Source organism: Caloenas nicobarica, chromosome 7, assembly GCF_036013445.1.
Source record: "Caloenas nicobarica isolate bCalNic1 chromosome 7, bCalNic1.hap1, whole genome shotgun sequence".
Classification (NCBI taxonomy): Eukaryota; Metazoa; Chordata; class Aves; order Columbiformes; family Columbidae; genus Caloenas; species Caloenas nicobarica.
Genome location: NC_088251.1, coordinates 15414022 through 15428591, shown reverse-complemented (window position 1 = coordinate 15428591; position 14570 = coordinate 15414022). Strand labels below are relative to the sequence as shown.

Here is a 14570-nt window from a genome sequence, read left to right as displayed (position 1 = left end):
CTTCAGGGGCGTGACGTCACCGAGCGTAACGCAGACGCAGTGACGCGTCGTGGCTGCTCAGCCGTGCCAGGCAGCGACCCGGCTGCGGGCGCGGTGTGAACGGTTCCAAATGGGTTCAGCACCAGCCGTGCCCCTCGCCCCGCAGGGGTTGTCCCGCAGCCTCTCCTGGTGGCGGCTGCTCCTGGGTCCCTCGGGGCTCCCAGCCAAGCCCCAAGCGGCCACGGCCCCGCTCCACTTCCCCGACCCTGCGCCCCGCTCGCCCCGCTAGGAGGCGGCCAGCCTTGAGGGCAGCGCTGCCCTCACTCAAGATGGCGGCCGGCTCCGGAAGCGGAAGGGGGCGTGGCGCAGTAGCACGTGGAGCCGGTTCCAGCATGGCGCGGAGCGGGCGGCTCCGCTCTGGCGCTGCCGCCAAGCTGAAGCGGTGGCGGAAGGGCCACAGCAGCGACTGCAACCCCGAGACCCGCCAGCACCGCCTGGCCGCCCGTAGCCGCTTCTGCAGCCGGCCCGCGGGTGAGGGCAGGGAGGCGGGCACGGGACGGGGTTCCGGTGCGGGCAGCTCCCTGCGTGTGCCCGGCCCTTCCCGGTGCGGGCTGCAGGGGCGCGGGGTCTGCGGGACGAGCCTTTGGGTCCCCGGCTCCTGAGAGCTCGGGCAGGAGGGTCCGGAGCCGCTGACCCCCGAGCAACAGCCCGGGGAGGCGGAGGCAGCAAACCGGGGAGCGGAACGGAGCCCGCGGCGTAACGAGTGTGTCCTCCTTACCTTCACCGTGGCGCCGGGGCTGTGGGCACGAAACGGGGCGCGGCGTGCAGCCACACCTGTCACCCCGCCGTGGCCGTGCCCGCGGCCGCCAGGGCAGGCGCTGTCCCAGCAGCGGGACCCCCGGCAGGCTCATGGCAGGAGCGATTCGGGCTCCCAGAAGCCCGCGGCCGTGCCTGTCAGCGCTGCTGCAGTGTTTGGCATGGAGAGGAAAGTGACAGAGGCTTCTGCTCAGAAGGCTCCGTGATGGAGAAGACAAACCCCAGAGCATCGCAGTCTGCGAGGGGCTGGAGTTGCACAGCCCTGGCTGCTGTTGGCTAGGGAGATCTTTCTCCTGCTCATGAAGAAATGCCTCTTGCAGCACGCACTGTCCCCTTGCAACTGTTTGCAAGCTGGTGTGACTTAGAGGGACACAAAGCCTGTGCCTTGGCTGTCTGGTTGCCAGGGTTTCCACGCAGAAGAAGATAAATGGGGCAGAGTATATGGAGCACCTCAGGGTTAAAGCCTTGATACACCAGGATGTGTTTGTGAGGGTGCAGTGCTCCCCTCCATCAGAGGAGGTGGCTGGACTGCACCCTGGTTTGTTTTCACAAGAATTATGACCTCTCTCCAGTTATCACTCTGCTTTCTCCCATCAGGAGGAGGCAGCATCTGTGTCTCGTGTGCTGGAGATGAGCTCCAGCCAAGCTGTGTCTGGCGGAGAGGGGAAGGAGGGGGACGTAGGGGGTTTTGGGGTGAATAGCAGAGCAATGCAACTTCACACGTCTGATCGTACCCCTTCTTCCTGACAGAGAAAAGCAACTTAACGGTGGATGCAGTGAAGCTGCACAATGAGCTGCAGTCGGGGTCCCTGCGTTTGGAGCGACCAAGTGACAGCGCTCAGCTCCGTATGGAGGAGGACGATGCTGGGGAAGGTGCCACAGAGAAGTCCTCTGGCACCTTCCTGAGCGGGCTGAGCGACTGCACCAACGTCACCTTCAGCAAGGTGCAGCGCTTCTGGGAGTCCAACTCTGCTGCTCACAAAGAGGTGCGGGCAGGAGCAGGTCTGGGTGGGGGCGTCTGGTGGGAATGGCCTCCCCAGACATCAGGCTGAGGGTGCTGACCCGCTTTGCTTGCTGCTTGTAGATCTGCGCTGTGCTGGCAGCCGTGACGGAGGTGATCCGCTCACGGGGGGGCAAGGAGAGCGAGACGGAGTATTTTGCTGCGCTGGTGAGTGATGGTCGTGGGGAGGAGGTGTGAGGAAAGTTGCTGTTGGCAGCTGGGGTGGGCTCTCAGGAGTGTTAGTGGTGGAACGTGATGTGCTCGTAGCCAAGGTTGTGGGCATCCTTCTCCAGCAGAGATGCTGTTGGGCTGTTCTCGGTTTCTCTGCCCCCATCCCCAAGAACTGGGGAAGGGGTGGCCTGATGTGAGCCCCCTGTCCCCCTTGCTCATGCCTCCTCATTCCCAGATGACCACACTGGAGGCCGTGGAGTCCCCCGAGTCACTTGCTGCTGTTGCCTACCTGCTCAACCTCGTCCTAAAGCGGTGAGTGGCTGATACAAGAGCAGGGAGAGCTACCCATGCCCATCATGGAAGATGGGCCAGCGCTGTCCCCCTCACCAGGCTGGGTTTGCAGTTCCCTGTGAGACTGTCACTGGCTGCCTGGTCCTGACCACTGACACATCCCCTTTTCCTGGCAGGGTCCCAAGCCCTGTGCTCATAAAAAAGTTCTCAGATGCCTCGAAAGCCTTCATGAGTATCGTCTCCTCACAGGCCTGCAGCAGCTCCACCTCAGCCCTGCGATGGGTGAGTACCTGAGCGGCAGCCAGCGGTGCCAGCTCTGGCCAGGGCTGTGCTGAGAGCTGGGGTTGAGGTGGTGCTGGGTGCTCAGCCTGAGGCTGTTGCAGTGAGGAGGAGTTTCGGTGGGTTGATGCTAACACCCCTGCTGCTCCCTTGTAGATCCTCTCCTGCCTAGCCACGCTGCTGCGGAAGCAGGACTTGGCAGCCTGGAGCTACCCTGTCACCCTCCAGGTCTATCATGGCTTGCTGAGCTTCTGCGTTCATACCAAGCCCAAGGTAAGTGCCCCGTGCCCCTGGTGAGGAATAACACTGCTTTTGGGGCTTGTTTCTGGGGCTGGCTGTGCCCCCAGGGTCTGTGGCTCTTACAGACCTCAGTTCTCCTTCCCCCAGGTGCGGAAAGCAGCGCAGCATGGCGTGTGCTCTGTCCTGAGGGGCAGCGAGTTCATGTTTGGAGACACGGCTCCTGAGCATCACCCCGCAGCACCCTCCACCGCCAAGTTCTGTGTGCAGGAGATTGAAAAAGCTGGAGGTGTGGGGCGCTGGAGCAAGGGGTCTGCAGCTGAGTATGGGCGGGCCTGTAGCTGTGGGAGAATGAGGACTTGAAGGGAAGAGGGGAGGGTGCAGCACCTTGGATTGCTGGTGAGGTTATGAGAAGCCTCAGGGGCAGCTAAGGTGTTTTGGATAGTCCTCAGCCATCTATCTGTTGTTCTGCTCTTCCTAGAAACTAGGGAGAGTGTTCACCTCAGGTGTCTGGGTCAGCCCATCACTTTCACAGGGGTTTTGCCTCAGACATTTCTTTGCAAAAGGGCACCACGGGCTCAGGTGTTGTTTTGCTCCTGCAGGCACCAAGGAGGCGACCACCACCCTGCACGTCTTGGCCCTGCTGCGGGACCTGCTGCCCTGCTTCCCTGCAGCCGTGGTAAAGACCTGCTGTGAAACCTTGCTCCGAGTCATGACCCTCAGCCACGTGGTGAGTGTTCCCATGCTCTGGATGGGGAGGCCAGCCCCTTTCCCCATTGCTGTGTCCTGGAAGGGCTCAAACCCTGTTGGCTGCTGGCTAGGAGCCTGGAAATGGAGGATGCAAACACAGAGGAGCCCAGGGCAGCTGGCACTTGCTGGCCTGCCTGCTGTGGATGAGGGGGGCTGAAAACGGGGTGCAGTCACAGGAGCACTGGGCTTCCCCATGCAGAGCCTGCTTTGGGGTTGGGGAGGCAGGGGTGTGAAGAGGTGCCACCTGTTGTGGAGCTACCTGCCTCCTGATGCCGTGTCCTTCGTAGCTGGTGACAGCGTGTGCCATGCAAGCCTTCCACAGCCTCTTCAGCGCCCAGGCCAGCGTGGCCTGCCTGCCGGCCGAGCTCAACGCCCAAATCATCACCGTGAGTGTGGGGTGCCGGTGTAGGGGGTGAGGAATGGCGCTGGCAGTGCCACGGCACCTACCCACTCTCTGCTTCCTCAGGCTCTCTATGACTACGTGCCCAGCACGAGTGACCTGCAGCCACTGCTGACCTGGCTGTCCACCATGGAGCAGGCACACGTCAACCTGGGCAGGTATGGGCAGGGGCTGTGGCTGGGCAGGGGGAGAAGCGGCCGCTCGGTCTCTCAACTGCCTCGTCTCTCTGCTCCAGGCTGCAGAAGGACCTGTGCTGGGCTCACCTGCCCCGGCTCTTCGCTGCTGCCATGAACTGCTTCCTCTCCCCGCACTCCCAGGTGGTGTCAGCGGCAGCGCAGACCCTGGAGGTACCGTGCGTGGGTGCTGCTCCATGCTTGGCTGCTCTGGTCCTCACAGAGGGCTCTGCCCTGAGGGTTTGGGGCTTAACCAGGGGATGGTGTGTCCCTCTGTGCCTGCCAGGCTGGAGGATCTGCAGTCTACTGCCACTCCATTTTCCTTGTTTGTCCTTGCAGACCCTCCTGAGTGAGTGTGTTGCTCCTCACGTGGATGACCTGGGCACTGTCTCTGCGTCTGCCCCAGCCCCTGCTGCCTTCCTGTGCAAGATGTTCAAGTGAGGAGCGGTGGTGTGGGAGAGGCTGTCCCTGTGGGCCTGGCTAAGCTCTGAGCAACCTCTGTCCAGTCCTCAATCAGTGCTGGATCGGTCCCTGCCGGTGTGACCATCTTCTCTCTCCTCCGCAGATCAGTGGAGGAGGGCCTGACATACCGTTTCCTTGCGGCGTGGGGTGAGGTGCTGCGGGTGCTGGAGGTCTTCTTCGAGACATGTGGGAAGCAGTGTCACCCCATCATGAGAAAGGTGAGCCAGACTGTCAGGGGCATCCATGGAGGCAGGTGGGGTGGCAGTGCTGCTGCCTGGCCTGTGTTGCCCTCTCTGACTGCAGCGTGGGGCCGCTCTGCTGCCCGCCCTCCTGCCTGTGCATGGGGAGGGTGTGCACAGCTCTGGCACTCAGCGCGGGAACACGCAGGGCAGCTGGCATCCCTGGGCAGGAATAGCAAGTGACACGTGCTGGATCTGCATCCATGGCTCTGCTGTGACCATCCTGCCCTGTCCCCACAGTGTCTCCGGTCCCTGTGTGACCTACGTCTGTCCCCACATTTCCCCCACACCACTGAAGTGGACCAGGCGGTGGGGGCTGCTGTAAGTGCCATGGGCCCTGAGGTGCTGCTGGAGGCTGTGCCCCTGGAGATCGATGGCAAGGAGTGAGTGCAGTCACAGAGTTGCAGTTTGGCAGTTGTTCAGTTCTTGTTCAGTGCCCTTATGGTGCTGGAGGGGTTTGGCGCTGCTGACCCTCCCTGTGCCCAGCTTTGGGGCTGGGCAGAGGTGCCCTGTGCCCAGGGCCTGGTGTGCCCCCCGGTCCTCTGACCTCTGCCTTCCCTCGCCAGGGAGACGCTGGATTTCCCCCGCAGCTGGCTCCTGCCGGTGCTGCGGGACTACGTGCAGGGTGCGCGGCTCGGCTTCTTCACCAGCTACTTCTTGCCCTTGGCGGCCACCCTGAAAAGCAGAGGTAAGCAGGGTGACACGGTGGGGGTCCCAGCAGCTGAGGTCCTGCCCTCCTGGGAGCGCCGGGGACCTTCCATCCCTCCCCTGGAGCCAAACAGGGTTTTGCCATCTCTGCTGCTCAGCTCATCTTCCCCTTCTCTTCTGCAGCCGTGGAGTTTACCCAGGCTGGGAAGAGCATGGAGGCCAAGATCTATGACACACTGCAGTGGCAGGTCAGGAGGAGTGCCTGGGAGCCCTGCTGTGGCATTCCTGTGGTGCCAGGCTGGGGAGCAGTGACTTGGGTGAAAGGTGCTGGCCTCCCACGTCTCTCTTTGCCTTCCAGGTCTGGACTCTGCTGCCCGGCTTCTGCACTCACCCCACGGACGTGCTGGGGGCCTTCAAGGGGCTGGCCCGCACCCTGGGCATGGCCATCAGCGAGCGCCCAGACCTGCGCCCCACTGTGTGCCAGGCCTTGCGCACCCTCATCCGCAAAGGATGCCAGACAGGTTGGTGGGGACAGACCCTCATGGTGGGTCCCTGTCGCCTGTGGTGACCCAGAGAGGGGAGATGCTGATCCGCACCCCTTTGTCATCCTCTCCCTAGATGCTGAGCGGGCAGAAGTGGGTCGCTTTGCTAAAAATTTCCTGCCCATTCTGTTCAACGTGTACAGCCAGGCTGAGGAGGATGCAGGCAGCAACGCGCAGCGCCGCTCTGTGCTGGACACTGTCCGTGCTTACCTGACCATCACTGACGCCCAGGTGAGGGCCTGGGGCAGTGGGGCAGGCTGTGCTGGCTCCGACCAGCGTCTCCCAGCCATACCCAGTTTGATGGGGCTGTGGTGGGTGCCTGAGTGGAGAGGACAGGAGGAAAGATGCTGGGCCGAAAGCAGCTCTTCCCTGCCCTCATGGGAAGGGAGCCCTTCCCAGCCAGTGGTTTGGGATTTCCCAGTCTTGCAGCCACACCTGGCACATTGTGCACAAGCCCTTTGGGAATTTGCCCTGTTCTTTGTGGACCCACTGGTGCTTCTGGTCTCCGCACAGTCCTGTCCCAAGGCGTTTGCCTGCTGGATTGTAAACTCTTGTAGAAGTGCTCCCTTCATTCAGTTCTGATCCTGCTCTGGGTGCCTGTCCTGCAGATGGTGTGCGGGTTCCTGCAGAAAGCCAGTGAGAAGCTGACCAGTCCTGAGAGCTCCGAGTTTACCAGGTAACACCTGGGGGCTGCTGCTAACGGGTAGAACTGCGACCTTCCTCCTGGTGAGCAGCACTGAGGCACTTGTGCTGTCCCATATAGAATGTGCAACTCTTATGCGTCCCATGAGACTCACAGCTGGAATCCCAGCTTGGTTGAGGAGTGTTAGTGACCCTGCAGTCACCCACCTGCTTGTCCCTCTCTACTGCAGGCTCTCCATCCTGGACCTGGTGGTGGCAATGGCTCCCTATGCCGATGAGCCATCCCTAGGCTCCCTGTACCGCACCATCCAACCTTCCCTCCAGGTGAGTCAGCCCCCAGCCTCACAGGTGCAGGGGGTGCAGTGGGGCACCTTCTACTTGCTGCCAACTTGGACCCACGCTGTGGGGGGCTGAGCAGCTGCTGTAGGGGACAGGTCTCTGCTGGGTGGCGTGGGGTGCTGGGGGGTCTTTCCAGACACCGTGGCAAGGGGCTGGCCTGACGGCAGGGGCGCATTGGCTGTCCCTGCAGAGCAAGGAGCACAGCATGCAGAAGAAGGCGTATCGCGTGCTGGAGGAGGTGTGTGCTGCTCCACATGGCCCCTGCCAGGCCTTTGTCCGCTCCCACCTGCGGGATCTGCAGACAGCGCTGCTGGACTCGCTCAAGAGCGCGGCATCCCCGGCCAAGAGGGTGAGAGCAAGGGCTGCGGTGGCTGAGCTCGGCCGTGGGCAGCAGGACAGCAAGGTGTGTGTCTCTGGGTGTACCAGCACTGGTCTGTTTCTTTCCCCAGCCCCGGCTGAAGTGCCTGTTCCACATTGTGAAGCAGCTCTCTGCAGAGCACGAGCCCTTCATCACTGCCCTGGTCCCGGAGGTGAGCATGGTCCCTGAGGGGACACGGCTGGTTCTGGCCACGGGGGTGGCAACAGTGATGTGACATGCTCATGTGCCTCCAGGTCATCCTGTGCACCAAGGAGGTGTCGGTGGGGGCCCGCAAGAATGCTTTTGTGCTGCTCGTGGAGATGGGGCATGCCGTCATCCGTTTTGGGCCCACCCCCCAAGGTGAGCTCCAGCCCCACTTGCTCAGCCCCATGGCTGCTCCATCCCCGGGCGGGTCGGACCCATGCCTGGCACCCTGCTGAAACAGGGATCGAACCCTTGCCCAGGGATGTTGCTGGGCAGGGTGTGAGTGGGGTCCTGAGTCCTTCCCCTCCTGCAGAGGCCATGGAGAGGTTCCTGCTGCTGGTCTACGCGGGGCTTACGGGCTCGGTCACCATGATCAGCTGCACAGTGCTGGCGCTCACCCGCCTGTTCTTCGAGTTCAAAGGTGAGCAGGAGGGCTGAGGGCCGGCGACAGCACGGAAGGACGAGTCAGACCCCCCAGTGAAGGCGGGGACTGGCTGTGGCTGAGCCCTACTGTGGTTGCAGATCACCTGGAGCTGAGCGTGGTGGAGCAGCTTCTGCAGAACGTCTGCCTGCTGCTGGCCTCCCGCACACGGGACGTGGTGAAGGCAGCCCTGGGCTTTCTCAAAGTCGTGCTGCTGCTGCTGGACACCAAGCTGCTGGCCAAGCATGTCCAGGCCATGGTGAGGTCCCACTGCGGGGTGACCCACGGGGGCTGGTGGGGCACAACCTTGGTCTTGGTGGCTGAGAAAGAAGTGAGGAGGCCTCTCTCCTGAATGCTGGCATGGACCAGCCGGAGAACCCCTGTGAACCAGCCCTGCCAAGCAGGGAGACCTCACCACAGCCCTGCCAGGGTTGGGTGTGGGGAGAGGGTTTAGTGCTAGAGTTAGGTTATGGTTGGACTCAATAATCTGGAGGGTCTCTTCCAACCAAAATGATTCTATGAGATGGCAGCAGGATGAGCTGGGTGGCTGTACAGGGGAGTAGTGGGGGGAGGCTGGGTGCCCAGGGCGGGGGTGCTCTAGTCTCAAGGGTCTCTCTCTCCTGGCAGCTGGAGGCCTTGGGGAACCTTTCGGACGACATGAGACGCCATTTCCGCATGAAGCTGCGAAATCTCTTCACCAAGTTCATCCGCAAATTCGGGTGAGCCGGGGGCTCCTGGGTTGTGCCGGAGCCGCACCAGGGCAGGAAGGGAGCTCCCTGGGAAGCAGTGTGGGAAGAGGTGGGCACTGACGACTCTCGGTGCGCTCCTCAGCTTCGAGCTGGTGAAGGGGCTGCTGCCGGTCGAGTACCACAAGGTGCTGGTGAATATCCGCAAGGCTGAAGCCCGGAGCCGCAAGCAGCGTGCCCTGAGGCAGGCAGCTGCAGATACGGATGAAGAGCAGGCACCGCCAGCACAGCCCAGAGGAGACAGGTAAAGATGCGCCAGGGTGAAGTAAGAGCAGCACTGTTGGATTTACTCAGCTGGTGCCTCTAGAGATGCTGGGGACATCTCTGGGGTCTACATGCCTGGGCTTCTTCTGATTGCATCGTCCCGTCTGCCTTTTTTGACCAGCATGGAGGAGATCCTGGCTGACTCAGAGGACGAGGAGGAGGAAGAGGAGGAATGGCAGCGGAGCAGCAAGGAGCGGAGGAAGCAAGCACGGCAGAAGGGCCAGGCCTGGCTGAAGGAGGGGGAAGAGGATGAGCCTCTCAACTTCCTGGACCCCAATGTGTCCCAGCGGGTGCTGGGTGAGGAGCAGATCTTGGGATGTGGCTGGGGTGGGATGGACGGGGCGGGAGCTGGTGTGATGCACAGGGGCCCTGGGGGTACGACTGCCCCCAGGAGTAGGTCCTTCCCTAGGTTCTGACCCCACTCTTTGTGAGCAGCCACCAAGCCAGGCCCCAGCCGGTCCAGAGGAGTGAGCCATGACTTCCAGATGTCTGAGGATGGGCGCCTGATCATCCACGAAGAGGAAGAGGAGATTGACGATGCTGAAGCCAAAGGTACTGGCTGGGGGGCACGTCATACTTGCTTTGGTACTCGGTTTTCTTCCTGCCACCCATATGTGGGAGCTGGGGAGAATGTGAGTGGAAGCAGCAGGGGTTAGTGTGTCCTTGTGTCACACCCAGTGGCTCTTGTTTGGGCCACTGCCACCCAGGAGAGGCAGCCCCCTTCATCACCAGGATGGTGCTGGAGGGGACACAGCCACCTGTGCCAGTTCAGCAGGGGTACCCCGCTCCTGCAGCCCACTCCAGGGGCTGGCATGGTACCGGGGCTCACCTGTGCCCACATCCTGCACTGACCCTCTTGTCTTGTGCCATAGGAGTGGACGAGGAGATGGCAGATGTGCTGCAAGATGTGGGCCTCTGCAGTGTAAGTATGGGGCTTGTGCTCATGAGGAGACGTCATGGGGCTTGGCACAGTCCTGCCTGTGCCACAGCAGCTGCAGCTCTGCCCCAGAGGACAGTGGGAACACCGGGCAACTGCCAGCTGCTTGGAGGGATACGGGAGGCTTGCTGGAGACAGCGGACATGCACGGGCAGTCTTGGAAGGTCTCTGGGTCCCCACGGGAGGAAGCAGGATGTCAGGGTTACATGGGAGGGCAAGCTAGCTGCAGGGTCCCCGCTGCTTTCTTCTGCAGAAGAAAAGCCAGAAGCGTCGGTTCAGAGAGGAGCAGGAAGATGAGGAACCTGAGGCTGGGACCTACCCTCAGTACAGAGGTAAGTTCTCTGCCTGTGCCCAGTCTAGGGCTCCCCAGGGGCACAGAACCACATACCTGTCTTGCTGGGCTGCTCCAGGGCACCTGGAGCAGAGATCTTTGCTCGTGGGAAATGGTCATCCTTCTCTGCTGTCCTCACAGCCAAGAGCTGGAGGCAAAAACAGGAACAGTTTCCCCAGCCCTGGTGCATTCTGGCATCGGAAATGGGAGTGGGGAGCCCTGCGGCCCCTTTTCAACACGCATTCCCTGTTTTCCAGCTGGAGGCTCTGGGATCCATCGGCAGCTGGACAAGCAGCCAGCCTTTGGTGCGGAGTACAGATCCAAGGTCAGGGACCTGGGAGGTGGCAGGGTTTGGGTGGTGGGATGCCTGGGGTTCTGCTGGGGCAGGGCTGCTGCTGGTCTGGGGTTTGGGAAGCACCGGTCGTTTGCTGAGGGTCTGGTCCAGCAGTGTCAGGCTGGGGAGGTCTCTGCTCTGAGCTGCGGAATGCTTGGTACCTGTGAACGTTTCCAGCCCATCTTGGAGGACCAGTCCTGCCCTTTCCATGACCAGTTCCTGCTCACTGCTCAAAGCAGGTGTCTGTAGCATCATCTGGCTGGAAAATCAACCCGAAAGGCCATGTGCTCAGCCGGCATCCTGCTGTAACATAGTCTTTGGGGTGTCCGAGTGCCAGGGTTGCACCAGAACAGGGCATTTATGTCTCCCCTGGTGCCGCATCTTCTCCCACATCACTTTCTTCCGCAGAAAGGCAAAGGTGATGTGAAGAAGAAGGGCCAGCTCGACCCCTACGCCTACATCCCCCTGAACAGAGCTAAACTCAACAGAAGGTGAGGCTGGCCAGGAAGGGCACAGGGTGGCGAACAGGGCCAAAATCTGCCTTCCATCCTGTGTTTTGTTGTTACGTTTTTTTCGTGGGTCTGGGAACTCCATGCCAGCCTCTGTGCCGCTCCTTGCAGAGCTTGGAGCATCCCTGTGTGTCAGCTGTGCCCAGTGCCCACGTTAACCCAGCCTCCTCCTCCCTCTCCCCAGGAAGCGGGCGAAAATGCAGGGCCAGTTCAAGGGGCTGATGAAGGGTGCCCAGCGTGGGGCTAAAGCCGGCCGCAGGAACCGTCTGAAGGCCCAGCGCCCCTGAGGAGCCCTGAGTGCTCGGTCTGCACCTGCACAAGGACGGACAACACCCCGTGGCCTCTGGACAGGGGCTTGCTGAGTGAAGCAGGAGGTGGCCTGCATCTGTTTGGGACCCCCTGGGAAGCCGCCCTGTCGCATTACAGACTCATGGCCCCAGCTCTGCCCTCCTGTGCCTGGAGGAAGATGTGGGGTTGCCTGGTGTGGGGGCGGGGGGTGTATGCGAAAGCAAGGAACACATAATGAATATGTTGATAAATACCCACGGTTCCTACCCAGCCCAGATTCCTCCTCTCTTTCTCTGAAGAGCTGTGCGTTGCCTGCATGCTGTGCAGCAAGGCAGAGCCCGTGTCCCGTGTCCGTCTGGCAGACATGCATAGGGCTGAGTCGTGGGATTGACCAAAGAAAGAAACCGGAGGGGTTGTGAAGTTCTTTGCTTACAACCAGCTTCCTTATAGAACCTCCCTCTTGGCCGGATCTTCTGGATGAACAGGGTCTCAGCCCTAAGCTGTAGGCCAGGGGATCTCTGCCATGGGAGGACGTGTCTGCCATTTGGCTGCCCCTGGTTTCTGTCTTGCCTCCGCTTTTCTCATATCAGTCATGCCTGGTTGCAGAGCAGAATGGTTTGCTGCAAATTTCTTCAAATTGGCTAGAAAACTGCTACTGCAAACTCTATGCCTTGCCCTTTCCCATACCCATGAGAGCTGAGAGGAGCCCTTTCCTCTGCTCTGACTATCTGCCAGCTAGACCTGAGCAGCACAAATAATCCTGGACCTTTTTAGCTGTCCAACCATCTCAGGTTGGCATAAGCATCTGTTTTTGCTCAGTTACTTTTGCACTGAGCCCAAAAGATGGTGTTTGGCCAAAGCACGCTGAAGAGAATGGAGCTGAGGGTAGTGGACACAGGTTCAATTGCTCACATTGCAAAGAACATGTATTTGTGAACAGAGCTGGCTTTCCCTTCCTCTTCTACATGAAAAAGCCTTTAGTCCTTTGCCATTTCCCACTGTGGTAGCTTACATGCTGGAATTGCAATGCTCTAATAAGCTAAAGGGATTGTGCTTGTTCAGCCTGTTACTGCAGGGTTCTTTCTGGAGGCTGCAAATCCAGTTTTGTGCCTCTTACATGCCTTTTGGTTTTTTCCAAGATCCTTTTAAAAGCCTGGGGGTGGAGGATGAGCTCTTGTACTGGTATTGGTCCTGCCTTGTCAGGAGCACTATCCCCTTCCTGCTTCCCCATCCAGAGGTCTCACTTGGACCCTCGAGCCCCAGGGCCATGTTGAGGTGCTGTTCTAATCCAGCCAGAAGGGAGCCCACCGCCTGGTTTATAGGACAGGCATCTCCAGCAGCACCTCCTGACCACGTTCAGTCAGCAGGAGCTACATGCACCTCCTGCTGCCTGCAGCCTTGGCCTGATGCCCTCCGTCCCCTGAGAAGGACAGGGGTAGACAGGCAGCTGTCACCTTCTGAGCCCCAACACCTGTCACAAGTGGCTCCAGGCTTACCAGAGCTATCTGTTACTGCTTTTTCTCTTCTCTCCTTGGAGACAGAGCCTGGAGAAGGCTGTAGCTAATTCATTTAAAAGCTCCAGATTACTCACTGTATTGTTCTTCATTTGCATGTTGTTGCTTAAATTAGTGTACGCCTGTGTGGAACAGAAGAGTTTCATTAGCGCAGAAGACAGTGTTCACCAGAGCCGGTGTCCAGAGAACAGATTCTTCTGCAACAACATCTTGTTAATCAGCTAATTAATCATGTAATGCAGTAGAAACCTTTGGAGAGGAGACGTCATCCTGCCCAGAGAGGCTGGCGGTGAGTCAAGCCTGCTCCCCACAGCAGCTGTCCCTGCTGGGGAGCGGAGCTGCGGCTCGGGGGCCCGCCGGAGCCTGAGCACAGCTCTCTGCTATGGGGTAGGGTGAGGGGTGGTGTGGGGTCCTGCCTCCTGCAGATACCAGCCACAAATATTTTGTGGTTACCCGCAGAGGAGCACAAGACGGGGACCTGGAGCAATGCCTGGCTTTTGTTGCTCAAGCTGGGACATGGCTGGAGGCAATTTCTTCACCCAGCATGCTGTTAAACCGTGCAACTCCTTTCTGCAGGTGACAGCGGGCAATGACGGTGTCCCTGTGTTCAGATGTGCTTGTGCAGGAAATTGTCACGAAGGGCTTGCAGATAGCTGCAAAGCCGGTCTGAGAGCTGTGGGCTGCAGGGGTCCTGGGCTCGCTTGAGGACTGACGGGACTAACAGGCCACCCCTGGGTGAGCTGGGACAGTTGCAGATGCCCACATTGAATTTTAAAGCTTAAAATCAGGAGGAGAAGGAAAACGTCATAGTTTTCTTACCCTAGAAGCCGTCTGCCTCGGTTGTGTCCACTGTGACGTGCTGCTGAGGGGGGTGGATGTGCCCCATGGGGCTGTGCCCACACAGCATCCAGCAGGACCACCTCCTCCAGACATGCTGCAGCGCCTCTGGGGCTCCCCAGTTGTTAAGGATGGCAATAAGCTGAGACAGTCTATTCCCTAACACCAACTGAAAGCCAGGGTTGGGCACGCACCAAGGTGTAGGGATGGGAAAACCCTCCTGGGGCAGCAGCGTAAGAGGAATCTTGGTGTTTATATGCTAAAATGATTTGCAGTAAGATAATTAAGTGTTGAGGTTTAAAATGGCAAGGGACCACTCCAGCTGAAATCTAGTCAATTAAAAAAAAAGTCAGATTAATTCCTAGTCCTGTCAGCACTCTGAGCTACAGTTTAGCTGATTGTTTCTAAAAAGTTGTCTTTCTTTTCTTGGTTGCTACCTGTAAGCTCTGTGCAAACCTGGTGCAGGCAGTGCACAGGGGCATGGGGGCAGCCTGGGGCAAGGCAGGTGCTGCCAAGCACAAAGGAAAAAACAAGCAAACAAAAACAGATCGGAAAAAAGAAACAAAACTTCTTCCAGTGTCTCTGTTCCTCTAATTTCTCCATGATGGTGAGCAAAGATAAAAGATCTTCAAGCAGAGATGCGAGTTGGGGTTTATGGTGTAACTCCTGCTTCTTGGAGCACTCCGTGTGGTCTCTGGAGTCAGGCAGACCCTGCTGCGCTGGTTACACATAAGCCACAAATTAAAGGTTTCCTTGAAATAAAATGGCTGCAACTTTTATTTTTCTACAGAACATGAAGGCTTGGAGTGTCAGGTGTGCACAAGACTCTGAAAGGCAGCACCACAAGAACTTCCACAGC

At 59.4% G+C, this 14570-nt stretch overlaps 1 protein-coding gene across 1 annotated transcript; it reads left to right on the top strand.

Moving 5' to 3' along the window:
* The first annotated feature begins 341 nt into the window (after positions 1 to 341).
* RRP12 (ribosomal RNA processing 12 homolog) lies at positions 342 to 14475 on the top strand. Its single transcript, XM_065639023.1, has 34 exons — positions 342 to 510; positions 1546 to 1781; positions 1880 to 1963; positions 2202 to 2278; positions 2434 to 2539; positions 2693 to 2809; positions 2924 to 3062; positions 3376 to 3503; positions 3811 to 3909; positions 3990 to 4081; positions 4159 to 4270; positions 4436 to 4533; positions 4662 to 4776; positions 5038 to 5180; positions 5364 to 5485; positions 5629 to 5693; positions 5804 to 5966; positions 6064 to 6218; positions 6596 to 6663; positions 6860 to 6953; positions 7159 to 7317; positions 7418 to 7498; positions 7581 to 7686; positions 7844 to 7951; positions 8053 to 8210; positions 8579 to 8670; positions 8783 to 8941; positions 9083 to 9258; positions 9397 to 9513; positions 9834 to 9883; positions 10152 to 10230; positions 10487 to 10554; positions 10972 to 11054; positions 11257 to 14475. The coding sequence occupies exons 1-34, from the start codon at positions 372 to 374 to the stop codon at positions 11357 to 11359; spliced, it is 3891 nt and encodes a 1296-aa protein (XP_065495095.1). The 5' UTR covers positions 342 to 371; the 3' UTR covers positions 11360 to 14475.
* Positions 14476 to 14570: the final 95 nt, after the last annotated feature.